Source organism: Stegostoma tigrinum, chromosome 22 (genome assembly GCF_030684315.1).
Source record: "Stegostoma tigrinum isolate sSteTig4 chromosome 22, sSteTig4.hap1, whole genome shotgun sequence".
NCBI classification, from domain to species: domain Eukaryota; kingdom Metazoa; phylum Chordata; class Chondrichthyes; order Orectolobiformes; family Stegostomatidae; genus Stegostoma; species Stegostoma tigrinum.
The window spans coordinates 22,151,735-22,168,173 of record NC_081375.1 but is presented as its reverse complement, the minus strand read 5'-3'; the positions used below and the strand labels follow the sequence as shown (position 1 = coordinate 22,168,173).

The 16,439-nt window shown below is 43.3% G+C and overlaps 1 protein-coding gene across 4 annotated transcripts in view; it reads left to right on the top strand.

The window, feature by feature from the left end:
* Positions 1-16,439, top strand: part of card14 (caspase recruitment domain family, member 14) — a 100,442-nt gene that overhangs the window by 58,511 nt on the left and 25,492 nt on the right. For all 4 annotated transcript variants that reach the window (XM_059653550.1, XM_048555098.2, XM_048555099.2 and 1 more), the window contains exons 11-13: positions 643-731; positions 10,768-10,846; positions 11,855-12,044. In XM_059653550.1, coding sequence (XP_059509533.1) covers positions 643-731; positions 10,768-10,846; positions 11,855-12,044 — 358 coding nt within the window. The remainder of the gene's footprint in view (positions 1-642; positions 732-10,767; positions 10,847-11,854; positions 12,045-16,439) is intronic.

Here is a 16,439-nt window from a genome sequence, read left to right as displayed (position 1 = left end):
CTTTCTGTAAATCTAGACTCACAGTCAACAAGACTAGCAGATGATATATATTTCTTCATTCTGGGCATGTGGGCCTTACTTGTCAGATTAGAACTTTTTGCCCAACTGGTTACTCTTAGAAGGTGGTGCTGGGTCTTCTTCCCGAGCTGCTGCAGTCTGCACTTTGGCAGAGCTGAGTGACTTCACAGGTTACTTGAGAGGCCAGTTAAGAGTTAGCTGGAGTCAGCAACAGACCAGACGGGGTAAAAATGTGAGTTTCATTCCCGAAAGAACATTACGAATGAGCATAGAGGACCGGCTGAGTTTTTTATGACAATCCCACAACTGGATAGTCCTTACTAGAGAGGACTGAATTGAAGGTACCATCATTAACCACAATCTTCTGCCATCAGCAAAGGATATAGCTAGTTAGGGTTTTTAATATCTCATCCCTATCCAGGAGAGCTATCAGAATTACCAATAGTTTACCAACACGCACCACTGAGGTTCAAATATTAAGAATGACCATTTGGGTAACAATCATCACCATGGGACATTACTTGTAAAAAGAGTCAATACCTTTAGCAGAGAAAAGATAACAAGTATGAGAGGGGAAGATGTCTGCAATTGGATGACTTCAATCTTCCGTTTGTGTCTTCGCAGCAACAAACATTCTGTTGATGACGATGTTTTCACATCAGTAGATGATTGCACTGATACAGACAGCTCCAATGAAAATATTCCTGATATTGGTGAGTTTTCATTTTCTCATCCATGATCTAGGTATAACACAAAATATGATGGAAATCACACTAGCCTGGTAATAAGGAATAACTTAAACCGGAAGAACTGCAGATGCTGGAAATCAGAAACAAAGACAGAAGTTGCTGGAAAATCTCAAGTCTGGCAGCATTTGTGGAGAGGAATCAACGTGAACATTTTGGGTTCAGTGACCCTTCCTCAAAACTGGCAGTAGTGAGGTAAAAGTTTGTTTTTTTTGCAGAAGATAGGATTGGTGGAGGGGGTAAGGAGTAAACAATAATTAGAGATAGAGCCCAAAGAAAGAGAAGAACAGTTGGACAGACAAAGGAGTGGATGACAATCAGCCTGGGAGAATGAATGGGGACAGTTAGTGGCTAACAATAGGTAGTGTGCAATGGTAGACAATGTGATAACAAGGCCTGGTGTGCCAGAGCTGGGGTAAGAACATGGGAGAGCTCAAGCCCTAAAGCTGTTCAAGTCAATCGAGTCCTTAAGGCCACAGAGCTCCCAAGCAGAAAATGAGATGCCGTCTTTCACCTTGCGCTGAGCTTCACTGGAGCACTGCAGCAAGCTTGAGACAGATGTTAGCCAGAGATCAAAGTGCTGTGTTGAAGTGAGAGGCAACTGGAAGCACAGGGTCTTCTTTGCCAACAGAACATAGGTGTTCTGCCAAGTGATCACCTTATCTACATTTTCTTGACAGACATTTCAAGAGACCAAAACACATGATCTCGTTAAATAACAGTTAAACTATTGAGTTTCCTTCATCTTCCTAAATTGCTGACAGTTTACGAAACAGTCTTATTTCTGTTCAATTGTTCATTAATTGTGTTTTTCCTTACTGCATTTTCTAACTATTGCGGTACAGATAATGTTACTTTCCACCCTGCTGTGTGTCCTGTACAAACTGTAGCTATGAGTAAGTTCTATGTGTTTGCTGTTCCCTATTCTATCAGAGAGTTCATCATAACTCTCCAGTCTAGGAGGAACAACTATATTACTTTCTCAGTGGATAGAATTATTAGATTTTAATGTCACGTGTACTCAAGTATAGGAATACATGAGATAGTTGGAACTGCAGATGCTGGAGAATCTGAGAAAACAAGGTGTAGAGCCGGATAAACACAGCAGGCCGAGCAGCATGAGAGGAGCAGGAAAGTTGACGTTTCGGGCCTAGACCTGAGGAAGGGTCTAGGCCTGAAACATCAGCTTTCCTGCCCCTCTGATGCTGCTTGGTCTGCTGTGTTCATCTGGCTCTACACCTTGTTATTTCATAGGAATACGTGAGTTCAGTGAGAATTGTACAAAGTCACCATTCTCCAGTACCATCTTGTTTACAAAACAAGAACTAAAAAAACAACAAAAAATAATTTTAGAAAGAGCTAAGAGGTAAGGGAATGTCCAGATCTTATAGTCTAAAGTCTTATCTCCACAAAGGTGCTTGGAACACTCAGTGACTGATGTGGGAACTTGGGCCCACCCAAGCCTGGAGTCTAGGCCAGCCTGCAAGTCTGGCATCGATTATCAGGGCCAGCCACATTCTTGTTGCTGACGTCGCTGCCACCACCTCCGATCAGGGCGACAGCTTTGCCACCACTGCCCCAGAATGTCGGGAGGAGCTGTCTCGTTGCTGCCACTGACACCACCACACCTGATTGCCAGGACAACTATGAGACTGGAAGACCCAGCAGATGCCCCACGCTGCTGCTCTAGCCTCCGATCGCCATGAGGAGGCTGGGAGGCGGCTAGCTCCGATCCTGTCACCACCACTGAATGCCGGGTAACTGCTGCCATTCTGTGCATAACCCATTCCCGCTGTTGCGCTGATGCCACCGAATTGTCGCAAAAGGCTTTAAAGGAAGAAAAAGAGCTAAAGTAATAGAAGAAAAGAAAATAAAAAGAAGGAAAGTAATTGGTAGTGGATGAGCCCTGGGTTCAACCCTGCTACTGTCCCACCATCTTGAATGAATATCAGAGAGCTTTGCATTACATGATCAAAAGTATCAAAACTTGCAACCACATTGGAATGCCAATATCCCATCACCAACATGACAATCAACCTCTCCACCCCTCTCACCCACTCCAACCTCTCCCCTGCAGAACGGGCAGCCCTCCACTCCAACCCCAACCTCACCATCAAACCCACAGACAAGGGTGGCGCAGTGGTAGTATGGCGCACTGACCTCTACATCGCCGAGGCCAAATGCCAACTCTCCGACACCTCCTCCTACTGCCCCCTTGATCATGACCCCACCCCCGAGCACCAAACCATCATCTCCAACACCATTCATGACCTCATCACTTCAGGGGACCTCCCACCCACAGCCTCTAACCTCATTATTCCCCAACCCCGCACGGCCCGTTTCTATCTTCTTCCCCAAATCCACAAACCTTCCTGCCCTGGTTGACCCATTGTCTCAGCCTGTTCCTGCCCCACCGAACTCATCTCCACCTATCTGGACTCCATTTTCTCCCCTTTGGTCCAGGAACTCCCTACCTACGTCCGTGACACCACCCACGCCATCCACCTCCTCCAGAACTTCCAATTCCCTCGCCCCCAACACCTCATTTTCACCATGGACGTCCAGTCCCTATACACCTGTATTCCACATGCAGATGGCTTCAAGGCCCTCTGCTTCTTCCTGGCCCGCAGGCCTAATCAGTCCCCCTCCACCGACACCCTCATCCGCCTAGCCGAACTCGTCCTCACCCTCAACAACTTCTCTTTTGATTCCTCCCACTTCCTACAGACAAAGGGGGCGGCCATGGGCACCCGCATGGGCCCCAGCTATGCCTGCCTCTTTGTAGGTTACGTGGAACAGTCCCTCTTCCGCACCTACACAGTCCCCAAACCCCACCTCTTCCTCCGTTACATTGATGACTGTATCGGCGCCGCCTCTTGCTCCCCAGAGGAGCTCCAACAGTTCATCCACTTCACCAACACCTTCCACCCCAACCTTCAGCTCACCTGGGCCATCTCCAGCACATCCCTCACCTTCCTGGACCTCTCAGTCTCCATTTCAGCCAACCAGCTTGTAACTGATGTCCATTTCAAGCCCACCGACTCTCACAGCTACCTAGAATACACCTCCTCCCACCCACCCTCCTGCAAAAATTCCATCCCCTATTCCGAATTCCTCTGCCTCCACTGCATCTACTCCCAGGATTAGGCATTCCACTCCCGCACATCCCAGATGTCTGCGTTCTTCAAGGACCGCAACTTTACCCCCACAGTGATCGAGAACGCCCTTGACCGCATCTCCCGCATTTCCCACAACACATCCCTCACACCCCGCCCCTGCCACAACCGCCCAAAGAGGATCCCCCTCATTCTCACACACCACCCCGCCAACCTCCGGATAAAACGCATCATCCTCCGACACTTCCGCCATCTACAATCCGACCCCACCACCCAAGACATTTTTCTATCCCCACCCTTGTCTGCTTTCCGGAGAGACCACTCTCTCCGTGACTCCCTTGTTCGCTCCACACTGCCCTCCAACCCCACCACACCTGACACCTTCCCCTGCAACCGCAGGAAATGCTGCACTTGCCCCCACACCTCCTCCCTCACCCCTATCCCAGGCCCCAAGATGACTTTCCATATTAAGCAGAGGTTCACCTGCACATCTGCCAATGTGGTATACTGTATCCGTTGTACCCGGTGTGGCTTCCTCTACATTGGGGAAACCAAGCGGAGGCTTGGGGACCGCTTGCAGAACACCTCCGCTCGGTTCGCAATAAACAACTGCACCTCCCAGTCGCGAACCATTTTAACTCCCCCTCCCATTCCTTAGATGACATGTCCATCATGGGCCTCCTGCAGTGCCACAATGATGCCACCCGAAGGTTGCAGGAACAGCAACTCATATTCCGCTTGGGAACCCTGCACCCCAATGGTATCAATTTGGACTTCACCAGCTTCAAAATCTCCCCTTCACCCACCACATCCCAAAACCAACCCAGTTCGTCCCCTCCCCCCACTGCACCACACAACCAGCCCAGCTCTTCCCCTCCCTCCACTGCATCCCAAAACCAGCCCAGCCTGTCTCTGCCTCCCTAACCTGTTCTTCCTCTCACCCATCCCTTCTTCCCACCCCAAGCCGCACCTCCATTTCCTACCTACTAACCTCATCCCACCTCCTTGACCTGTCCGTCTTCCCTGGACTGACCTATCCCCTCCCTACCTCCCCACCTATACTCTCCTCTCCACCTATCTTCTTTTCTCTCCATCTTTGGTCCGCCTCCCACTCTCTCCCTATTTATTCCAGAACCCTCTCCCCATCCCCCTCTCTGATGAAGGGCCTAGGCCCGAAATGTCAGCTTTTGTGCTCCTGAGATGCTGCTTCGCTTGCTGTGTTCATCCAGCTCTACACTTTATTACCTTGGATTCTCCAGCATCTGCAGTTCCCATTATCACTCACCAACTTTCTGAACAGCTTGCTTGTGACCACAGGCCATGAAGGCCAGTGCCTGGCTTCCTGTAGCAATCACGTTTCATTCACCCTGTTTCAGTTCTCCGTGATGTTTTATTTCAAACAAACTGTCATATCAAGTTGACTGCGCATTGGTGAGGCATTTTCATTTAGTTGTATCAGAGACAATAGGAACTGCAGATGCTGGAAAATCCGAGATAACAAGGTGTAGAGCTGGAATCAACACAGCAGGCCAAGCAGCATCTTAGGAGCAGGAAAGCTGAGGTTTCGGCAAGGATCTAGGCCTGAAACGTCAGCTTTCCTGCTCCTAAGATGCTGCTTGGCCTGCTGTGTTCATCCAGCTCTACTCTACACCTTGTTACCCCTTCAGTTGTAATTGATTCTTATCAGGAACAAAGCACATTTAAAGAGCTTGCCAATCAGAACTGCTGCTGAGTAAGCCCAAATAATGTTTATGCTACCTGGACCACTGAGGAGATATTTGTGGGAAAGCCCATACAATCTGTGGTTGTCATCATGGAGCCTTGTCTTTACCACAACCAGAGCGACAACCTCTTCAGAAAGTACTTTTTCCCATCTTTAATTTCGATGCAGTTCCACGATCTTCGTCAGCACATACTAAACTACTGTCATTGAATTGCTTTCCTTCATTCCAACCTAGTGGATTTTGTCCCTCATTTCAATATATCAATATAAACAGCAACATCAAATTCAGAACAAAATGAAGTCTGACAACACAATGTCTTCTGTACCTAATACTGAACAGAAATTGTTTATAACAAACATGTGTATGCAACCCTTTGGTGTCTTTACTCTGTGTTAATTTATTTATCCAGCCCTTTACTGGAGTTCCTCCTCAATGTCTTCTGGTTTAGATGTGAGAAACATCTGTGAGCACTTCAGGTGGCTGTGGTGGTGGGTTGGGTGGGAGTGGTTGGGGGGGTGGTGGTGTTTGGTTTTTACTACAGCATCTCATTGTGCTTTGGGACAGGCTGCCTCAGATCGCTGAGTGGCACCAACATGGGTGCTGAGGATTGATGGTTAGAAGATCAAACCTGTTGTTGCAGGTGCCTCCCTCTTGAATACCTTTCTCAGTCGTGTCATCAGCACTCTTCTGGCACTGTGGGTGAATGGATGTAGTGATGTGATGTGATAGTTTAGGACTCATCGTCAACACTGGGCCTGAGGCCGAGGCAACAATTAACTAATCCTTAAGTCCTCTGCCATGAAAGCCATCAGCAGAAGATCCACTGATACGTTTATAAAGCTGATCACTTACTCATGCTTTGCATGAAACCCATGAAACAAGACTTTCCTTATGAAATTACTAGTCGCAGGCTAATTAGTGCATGTAGCACTTCTAATGTATGCCAGTTAGTCTTTTGCAGAACTTGGATCATTCAACTCTATATCTATATTTTGCAGTGGAGCTGGTGTGCTATATCAGCCTTGGACAAGTTGGCACGTGTGATGTCTGATTTTCCTGCTCTCCATCTGCACACTTGTGGAAAATGAATTCAATATATGAAGACTTACCTTCCCTGGTGTCAGTCGCTAAAGTGGTTCCTGCTAAGGCCAGCTCAAATAACACTGCATGCTCAAGTAGGCTAGTTTCTGTTCCTTCAGTGTGACAGGGAAGACAACATATTTCCCATTTATAAGATGTGGACATCTCTGGCTGGACCAGCATTTGTTGCCCACTTCTAATTGTCCTAGATTAGTTGGGGTTGAACTGCTTTCTTGAACTGTTGCTGTCCATTAGCTGTATGTAGACCCAGAGTGTTGTTAGGAATGATGTTTTAACTCAATGACATTGATATAGTTCCAGGTCAGAATGGTTTGTGTCTTGGTGACAAAACAGCAGCTGCTGCCCTTATCCTTGTACTTAGTAGACATTGCGGGTCTAGAAGTTGCTGGTTGAGAAGCCAATGCCTTCTGTAAGTGATAGAAACAGTTTCCATCTGCGGAGAAGAAAATTACTGCGCGCCAATCATGTGGGTTGTCCGGTCCTCAAAACACGTGCCTCATATGAAAGGTAGAAAAGAAACTTAAGTTTTACCATGAAGAGAAAGCAGGAATAAATGAATGGATGATGAATCAGAACTAGTTTGCATCGGATTGTGCAGAGATAGGGGCAGGAAGGGTAAAAGTAGCATGATTCAACATCTCCATCAACATTGCTACTCATTTTGGCCATGATTCTGCCCCTCCCTGAGATGATCTATGTTTCATTCCACAGGAAATTGACCTGCAGCCAGGCTGACCTTCCTTTGGCCCAGCCTCTTATTACATGTCTTTCTTGAATTTCTACAAGAAAAACAGGAGAGCCGTATGCTGACATTATTATGAATTAGTTGTCGTGTGTGTCATGATTAAACAGTTTGTATGTTGTCCAAAAGAGGAAGTGCAAGTTGCACTCATGCTGAAAGTAAGAAGTGCAGAATAAGTGAATCAGAGGAGAAAGAAATGGATTGAAATGTGATACAATGACTTTTAGAGAGTGAAGGTTAACAGGGAACGGGACATCTTATGAACAATGAGGCTGAATATGGTGGATTTGAGCAAAGAGTATGCAGGATGAGAATTAAGATACTGAGCTTGACAAGTTTGGTGAGGTTAAGAACACTTCTCTGTATCACATCCATGGCCTGGGAACTAAACTAATGTGATTAAGTGCATCTGCATTCTCTTCCCACTGAAATGAAATGACCAGCTCCATGTACCACACACTGTCCCAACAGAAAACTATGCCCACCCATCCCACCACTATGACTGTTTTAGAGCACAACTGAATTTTTAGGCACTTGTCTTGAATGGTTTCAAAAGACTTATTTCCTTTATTAGCTATATTTCTTCACTGTTACTTGACAGTGCATCCTGATATTAATCTAGAGTTTTGAAGTTCATGACTGTGTTCCATTCTCTAGTAGTCAGGACTTAACTTCAAAAATAATGTCCCAAATTTAGCTCAGCATTTTTAAAAAATACATCATCGACCTTTCATTGAAAGGTCTTATCTGGTGCCACGCTTTCCTGTTAGCTTATTCAATGCTGTACACGATATTTGGACATGTTTATGTTTGAGTCCTCCATTGCTCCTAAATCTCTTTCAGCTAGTTCTGCCATGACCATTTAATTGGGTTGTACATTCGTCATCATCAAATTTAATCTGTCATTATTCTACCTATTTCCAATTTTCTCCTGCAACTTTTGTAGTCCCTTGAATCCCTCAACAAACGTAACTGCTGCCTTCACCCTTCCTGCTACCACATAACAAGATATACTCAAAGTGATTCATAATAATATAAAACATGTAGGAATGCTTGAGAGCTATAATACAGCATCAAATGAACACAAAGCATTCCTATATATAAAACAAAGAACGGTGGATTCTGAAGGAAGAAATAGCAAGACATCTGGATATAAATTGTCCCATTGGAAACACTCAGCATGGGTTCGTGAAGGGTAGGTCATGTTTAACTAATTTGGTGGAATTCTTTGAGGACATTACTTGCTTCTTGGACAATGGGGAACCTGTGGATGTGGTGTATCTGGATTTCCAGAAGGCATTTGACAAGGTACTACACCAAAGGCTGCTACATAAGATAAAGTTCCATGGTGTTACAGGTAATGTATTGGCATGGATAGAGGATTGGTTGACTGGTAGAAAGCAAAGAGTAGGGGTAAATGGGTGTTTTTCTAGTTGGCAGTCAGTGGCTTGTGATGTACCTCAGGGATCAGTGTTGGGACCGCAATTGTTTACAATTTACATAGATAACTTGGAGTTGGGGACTAAGTGTCGTGTGCCAAAATTTGCAAATGACACTAAGGTGAGTGGTAGAGCAATGTGTGTAGAAGACACTGAAAGTCTGCAGAGGGATATAGATAGTCCAAGTGAGTGGGCAAATGTCTGGCAGATGGAGTACAATCTTGATAAGTGTGAAGTCATCCATTTTGGTAGGAATAACAGGAAAATGGACTATGTTTTAAATGGTAAAAAAATGTGCACGCTGCTGTGCAGAGGGACTTGAGTGTCCTTGTGCATGAATTGCTAAAAGTAAGACTGCAGGCGTAGCAGGTAATTAAAAAGAAAAATGGAATTTTGTCTGCCATTGCTAGAGGAATGGAGTTTAAAAACAGGGAGGCTATGCTGCAGCTGTATAGGGCCATGGTGAGGCCATACCTGGAGTACTGTGTGCAGTTTTGGCCTCCATACTTGAGAAGAGATATACTAGCACTGGAGGGGATGCAGAGGAGATTCACTCGTTGATTCCAGAGTGGAGAGTGTTGGATTATGAGGACAGACTGAGTAGACTGGGACTGTACTCACTGGAATTCAGAAGAATGAAGGGAGATCTTATAGAAACATATAAGATTATGAAGGGAATAGATAAGGTGGAGGCAGAGAGGTTGTTTCCGCTAGCAGGTGAAACTAGGACTAGAGGGCATAGACTCAAAATAAAGGGAAGCAGATGTAGGTCTGAGGTCAGGAGGAACTTCATCACCCAAAGGGTTGTGAATCTGTGGAATTCCCTGCCCAGTGAAGCGGTTGAAGCTACCTCACTGAATGTTTTTAAGACAAGGCTAGATAAAGTTTTGAACAGTAAAGAAATTAAGGGATATGACCAGTGGGTGGGTAAGTGGAGCTGAGTCTCAAAAAGATCAGCCATGATCTTATTAAATGGCGGGGCAGGCTCGAGGGGCCAGGTGGCCTACTCCTGCTCCTAGTTCTTATCTTCTTATGAAGAACCAAAAAAAGATATTTGGCAAAACTCAATAGGTCTGGCAGCATCCGTGGGAAGAAAGCGGAGTTAAATGTTTCACGTCTGGTGGAACAAACTATTCTTTTTTCTGGTCATCTATGAATTTTACCAAATTCTAATTTATTCCTGAATTACTTCAGGTATTTTAGGCAAGGCAGGGGCCCTATTATCAGCACAGAACATTTTAAAGACCTATTCTGTTCATAATTAATTAATCTCCCTAGCTTGCTTATTTTACAACCACCTTCTAAAAGATATCAGCTTTTGATGTGGATAACTACAGACTTAAACTTGTGCACAGCTTTTTGAGTGGAAACTTATAACGATCATGTGAGGAACCATGAGCACAAACCCACATCCTTTCATTTTGCACTGCATCTCTGCATAATCACCCACTACATCACTACTTGATGTAGATTTAACGTTTTAAGATTACTTGTATAACATGTGGGAGTGCAATGACACTTAAGTTTCAGAGATTTTGTGGCCAAGCCTTGCAACATGTAAGCTGATAATTCAAATGCATAACAGCTGATATTGATGATATCAGTGTAGAAATGTACCTTTGGAATCAATCCTATAAGCCGGTTACATGCAATAGCACTCTGAAGGTTGCAAAGAAAGCTTGCACCATATTGTGGGTGTACAAAAGTTTACAATAATACTTAAAAGTAAAGGTATCACATTTAAATTGGTAAAGGAAAGTATTATTTTCAAGTTTGCATTTCAACTTACTTGATCAGAGAAAGTGGACAAAGAATGTAAGTACAATGGAGCATTTAATTATTAGCACTAATCACGTCTAAATTGTGTCAAATTCATTTCAGTACCACTCAAAAAGCCTGAATCATCTCCTGAAAGCTTACTATCTATGACTGGAGCCACTGCAGCACCTGAACAAGACTGGTAAACAATACATTTTATTTTATTTAAGTAAAGTCAAAGTATTGTGGTTATTGCTGAGGAGGCAAAAAGAAAACTTCTGTTTTAAGTAGAGTAATAGCGGTAAACTATGAAGTGTGGATTGCATCATCCCTATGCCCTTCCCTATCACTCTTTGCATAAAGTATTTTAGTACTTAATCTCCATTTTTTAACCAATGTGTTAAGATATATCATATATTTTTGCGTCATGGATGTGTCTAAAGATGGTACACCAAAATCGTATAATCCTCTGAGTAGGCCCATGGTTCTAGTGTGGTCCATCTTTCCATCCTCTAGGTCAAGTGCACATAAACACATATGTCAAATCTGTGGTAACTTCATAGCTATAAATGCTCTCTCAAACTGCCGATATAACTGTGGGATCAGATTACTGACAGCTTGGTTGAATTAGTAATATTCTTATCTTTAAGTACAAAGGTGTGACAGTATGTGACCACACAATTCTGTCTTCAGCATGGAGGAAAACAGCGAATGTGGTTGCCAAATTTGCTCTTTTTTTAAACATTTTTATTTAATTACACAGGTTGATTTTGCAATTTACACCATTCTTTATAGATGATATTTTCACAATTACATTTGGCTTCTCCAAAACAAAATTCTTTTTAAGAGCATTGCTGCTATTCAGTTGGTGAGAGACACAATCAAAGGGAAAGGCTATCAACAGAAACATCTATAAAGGATATCTGGGTCAAACACATTGATCAGTTTTGACATAAATAATCTCTACTGTTTCATAGTTACATAGTTGACCCTGTCTGATATCATAAAATCTCATATTTCTGCATGTGATATGAGTTTCCGTAAAATAGGCCGTACCTTCATGTGAGAAAGTGAAAATGTCTGACAACAGTGATGTTTATACACTTGCTGAAACTTTTGGGATTTTATTTGATATGTGAAAGAAAATGAAAATGAAAGCGATTTCCCATGACAGTAATTTCTGATTCCCAGATTCTGTGTTTTGCTATAGGCCGTTCTTACGAGGGCCTCCTCAAATGAAGTTAATGAGCAAAATATCTTTTTATAAATTCAATGGAGATGGCATCCTGGATCAAATTGAAATAATTGGTGGGAATTCAACTGGAATATTCATTCACAAAATCAAACCTGGATCTCCAGCATATAACTGTGGCCTTGAGCCAGGATTTCAGATCATGATGGTAAGGTTACAGGCACGCTTGTGTAAGTCATTCCTTATTACTGAAACTGAATTAAAATGTAGACAGTCAAGTGCTGTATGTTATGCCTTGGAGATGTGCAGAAATTACGCCAGTATCTATATCCAGAAAGAACTTTATTCAATAGTTAAAATGTCTGCTGTCATGCTTGCTGCTTTTCATTCAGTGTGATTTTTAATGGGGTGCAGGGAATTTGATGAGTAAAGGCAATTTTATTCTCTTTCTAAGAAGCTAATCTTATCTACATTTCACACATAATGCTTATTGAACTTTACTATTTAAATTCTAAGGAAGTCATTTGTGGTAGTGGCAGATTGCACTCCTAAGAGTTAACATATAAAGAAGGAAATAATGGGAACTTGTTAGAAAGGCATGATGAAAGTAATGGAGGATTTTAATTGGCAGATGGGCTAGAAAAATCAGATGGACAAAAAGCCCAGATGAAGAGTTTGTGGAATGTTTTCAGGATAGTTTGTTAGAACAACTCATTCAAGAAACAACCTGATAGCAGATTGTGCTTGATTTGGTTTTGTGCAATATGATAGGATTAATTAATTACCTCATAGTGAAGGTGCATCTAGGTAGTGGTGACCATAAGAGGACTGAATTTCCATGCAGTTTGAGAGATACAGTGAGAGAGAGAACGAGGGTGCAAGATTAGTATTTTAAACTAAAATAAGGACAATAATGAGAGCATGGTAGCAGAACAAGTTAACATGAATTATCAAGATAATAAAATGTGAGGCTGGATGAACACAGCAGGCCAAGCAGCATCTCAGGAGCACACAGTGCTCCTGAGATGCTGCTTGGCCTGCTGTGTTCATCCAGCGTCACATTTCATTATCTTGGAATTCTCCAGCATCTGCAGTTCCCATTATCTCTAACATGAATTATCAAATTTGGTTAAGGAATTGGAAGATAGAGATGCAGTGGCAACCATTTATAAGGATGTTTCAGGATACACAGTAGTTCCAATGAGAAACAAAAATTCCAAGGGGGCGACCCACCATCTGTGGTTAAGTAAAGAAGTTAAAGATAGTATCAAATTTAAAAAGATTCACAAAGATGGTGGCAGGCTTCGATAGATTGGATAGATTGAATGCAGCAAAGAATAGTCAAAAAATAATAAAGTTACACTACATCAAAAGGCTAGCTGGTAATACAAAAACAAATAGGAAGAGTTACTCTTTCAAAAAAGTGAATGAATTAAGTATTGATCCAGTTGAAAGTGAGTCTGGGGAATTTGTCATAGAAAATAAGGAGACAGGTGGATGAATTGAACAGTTGGGGTGGCGTGAGTTCAGTTGCATGGACAATTATGGGAAAAGCTAAAGGGGGAAGGGCTTAGCAGAGATTATTAAAGTTTCTAGAAAAAAATAACAGGACAGAAAGTATGGAATTGATCAGGAAACTAACTTCAGGCACAGCAGGTAAGGGGATAATTATGAGAAGGAAGACAGTCAACACAGGACTGAGGGTGTTATACTTAAATGCATGTAGTATATGAGAAAAGGTACAGGTAGTTCTCCTGTAAAATGATAGTTGTGTTCTTGTGTGACCTTGCGCTATAGAAAATCATGCTGTGGAAAATAACTAGAAAATTGCATTGTATGGAAATTGCTATAGAAAATTGCTATATCTGTACAGCAGAAAATTTGCATTATCCAAACAGCATCCACAATTCATCAATTGCGTTACAGCCAATTCGTATTAACAAAACACGCGTTATAGCAGAACTACTTGAAAGTGGCACGTAAAATGATGTGGGTATCATAAAGCTGTGGCTGCAAGGGGATCAGGGCTGGGAACTAAATATCCAAGGATACACTTCCTATGGAGAGGACAGGCATATTGGCAGAGGGTCAGGGTTGCTTTGTTAGTAAAAAAACAAAATCAAATCGATAGCCAGAAATGGTATCGAGTTAGAAGGCAAAGAATCTGTGTGGGTAGAGTTGAGGAAGCGCTAAGGAAAAAAGACCCTGATGAGAGTTCTGTACAGCCCTCTTAGCATTAGCCAGGACGTATGGAACAAAATAAATCCAGAGCTAGAAAAGGCATGTATGAAAGACACTATTACAATAATCATGGTAGACCGTGAAATCAGGTTGGTAGTCAATATGGATGATGGAATGGTGTAGGGGGATGGGCTTAGATTAGTTCACAGTTTGGCGCAACAGCGAGGGCCGAAGGGCCTGGTCTGCGCTGTATTGTTCTATGTTCTATGTTCTAATCTCAAGAAAACAAACTGTGGAATGAATATGAGATGGGGTTTTTTTGGAGTAGACTGTGGTGCAGCTCATAAGGGACAGGCAGTTCTGAATTTGTATTCTGGATTTCATGACGTGTGATGAGGCAGACTTGAATAGGGAATTTAAGATGAAAGAATCCCTCAGTGGCACCAACCATAAGATGACAGAATCCTCCCTGCAGTTTGAGAGGGAGAAGCTGGAATCAGGTGAAACAGTATTACAAATGAGTAATGGTAACTACAAAGATATAAGGGAGGAGCTGGTAGGGAAGTCCAGCAGGGAAAAGTTTCTGGGGGTAGCTTGGAAATTACAGCAGAAATTCATGTCAAGGAAGAGGAAGCATACTAAGGGAAGGATAAGGTAACCATGACTGACAAGAGAAGTTATGGACAGCATGAACGCAAAAGAAAAAGCGAGCCTTTCACAAGATGCTGCACAGGATGCTGTGAAATAAGGTGAAACCCTGTGGTGCTTAGGGGTAAGGTACTGTCATGGATAGAGGATTGGCTGACTGGCAAAAGGCATAGAGTAGGGATAAAGGAATCATTCTGAGGAAGGGTCACCGGACCCGAAACATTAACTCTGTTTTCTCCTCCCCAGATGCTACCTGATCTGCTGAGCTTTTCCAGCAACGTTTTTTTTGTTCCTGATTTACAGCATCCTGGTTTACCTTATTTCACAGCATCTTGTGCAGCACCTTGTCAAAGGCCTTCTGGAAATTCAAATAGATCATGTCCATTGGCTCTCCTTTCTTGAATTTGTTCATTGTTGCCTCAATTTTAACAGATTTATTAGACATGACCTCCCCTTGATGAAGCTGTGCTGACTAAGGCCTATTTTACAATGCACTTCCACGGACTTATCAAAATCTTCCTTAACAATGGACTTTAAAATCTTACCAACAATTGAGGTCAGACTAACCAGCCTGCAGTTTCCTGTCTTCTACCTCCCTCCCCTCTTAAACAGGGGTGTTACATTAGCCAGTTTCCATTCCAGTGTGACCCTTGCTGACTCCAGTGATTCATCAAAGATAATCACCAGTGCCTCAACAACCCTCTCAGCCATCTCCTTCAGAACTCTGGGTTGAAGTCCATTCAGTCTGAATGTTTTATCCACCTTCAGACCTTTCAGCTTCTCCAGCACCTTCTCCTTAGTTAGTCTTTTGATTTTTATAAAGGAATCATTTTCAGGTTGTTGGCTGGTGGCTGGTGAAATTCCTTGGGGGGTTGGGTCTGTGTTGGGATCACAACTATTTACATTGTATGATAACGATCTGCACGAGGAAACTGAAGGCAGATGAGACTAAGTTTGCAGATGACACAAAGGTGGACGGAGGGACCGGTAGTGTAGAGGAAGTGGAGAGGCTGCAGGAGGAGTTGTGGAAAGGCTAGGAAAGTGTGCAAAGAAATGGTGATGGAATACAATGTGAGAAAATCAGCGGTTAGCACTGCTGCCTCACAGCACCAGGGACCCAGGTTCGAATCCATCCTTGGATAACTGTCTGTGTGGACTTTGCACATCCTCCTCGTGTGTGTGTGGGTTTCCTCTAGTTGCTCCAGTTCCCTCCCACAGGCCAAAGATGTGCAAGCTAGGTGGATTGGCCGTGCTAAATTGCCCGTAGTGTTCAGGGATGTGTAGATTAGGGGAATGGGTCTGCGTGGGATGCTCTGAGGGTCAGTGTGGACTTGTTTCCACATTGTGGGGATTCCATGGATTCTATTCTAAAGTTTGAGGTGAAGCCCTTTGGTGGGAAGAATAGAGGCATAGATAATTTTCTAAATGGGGAAAGGCTTTGGAAATCTGAAGCACAAAGGGACTTGGGAGTCTTAGCTTCGGATTCTCTTAAGACTATCATCTAGGTTCAGTTGGCAGTAAGGAAAGCAGATGCAATGTTAGCATTCATTTCAAGAAGGCTAGAATACAAGAGCAAAGGTATATTGCTGAGGCTGTATAAGGCTCTGGTCAAATTGCATTTTGAATATTGTGAGCAATTTGGGGCCCCCAGTGTGCTGGCCTTGGAGGGGGTCCTTACGAGTTTACAGGTATGATCCCAGGGATGAGGGCTTGTCATATGAGGAGCACTTGAGGACTCTGGTTCTGTACTCAGTGGAGTTTAGAAGCAGGAGCG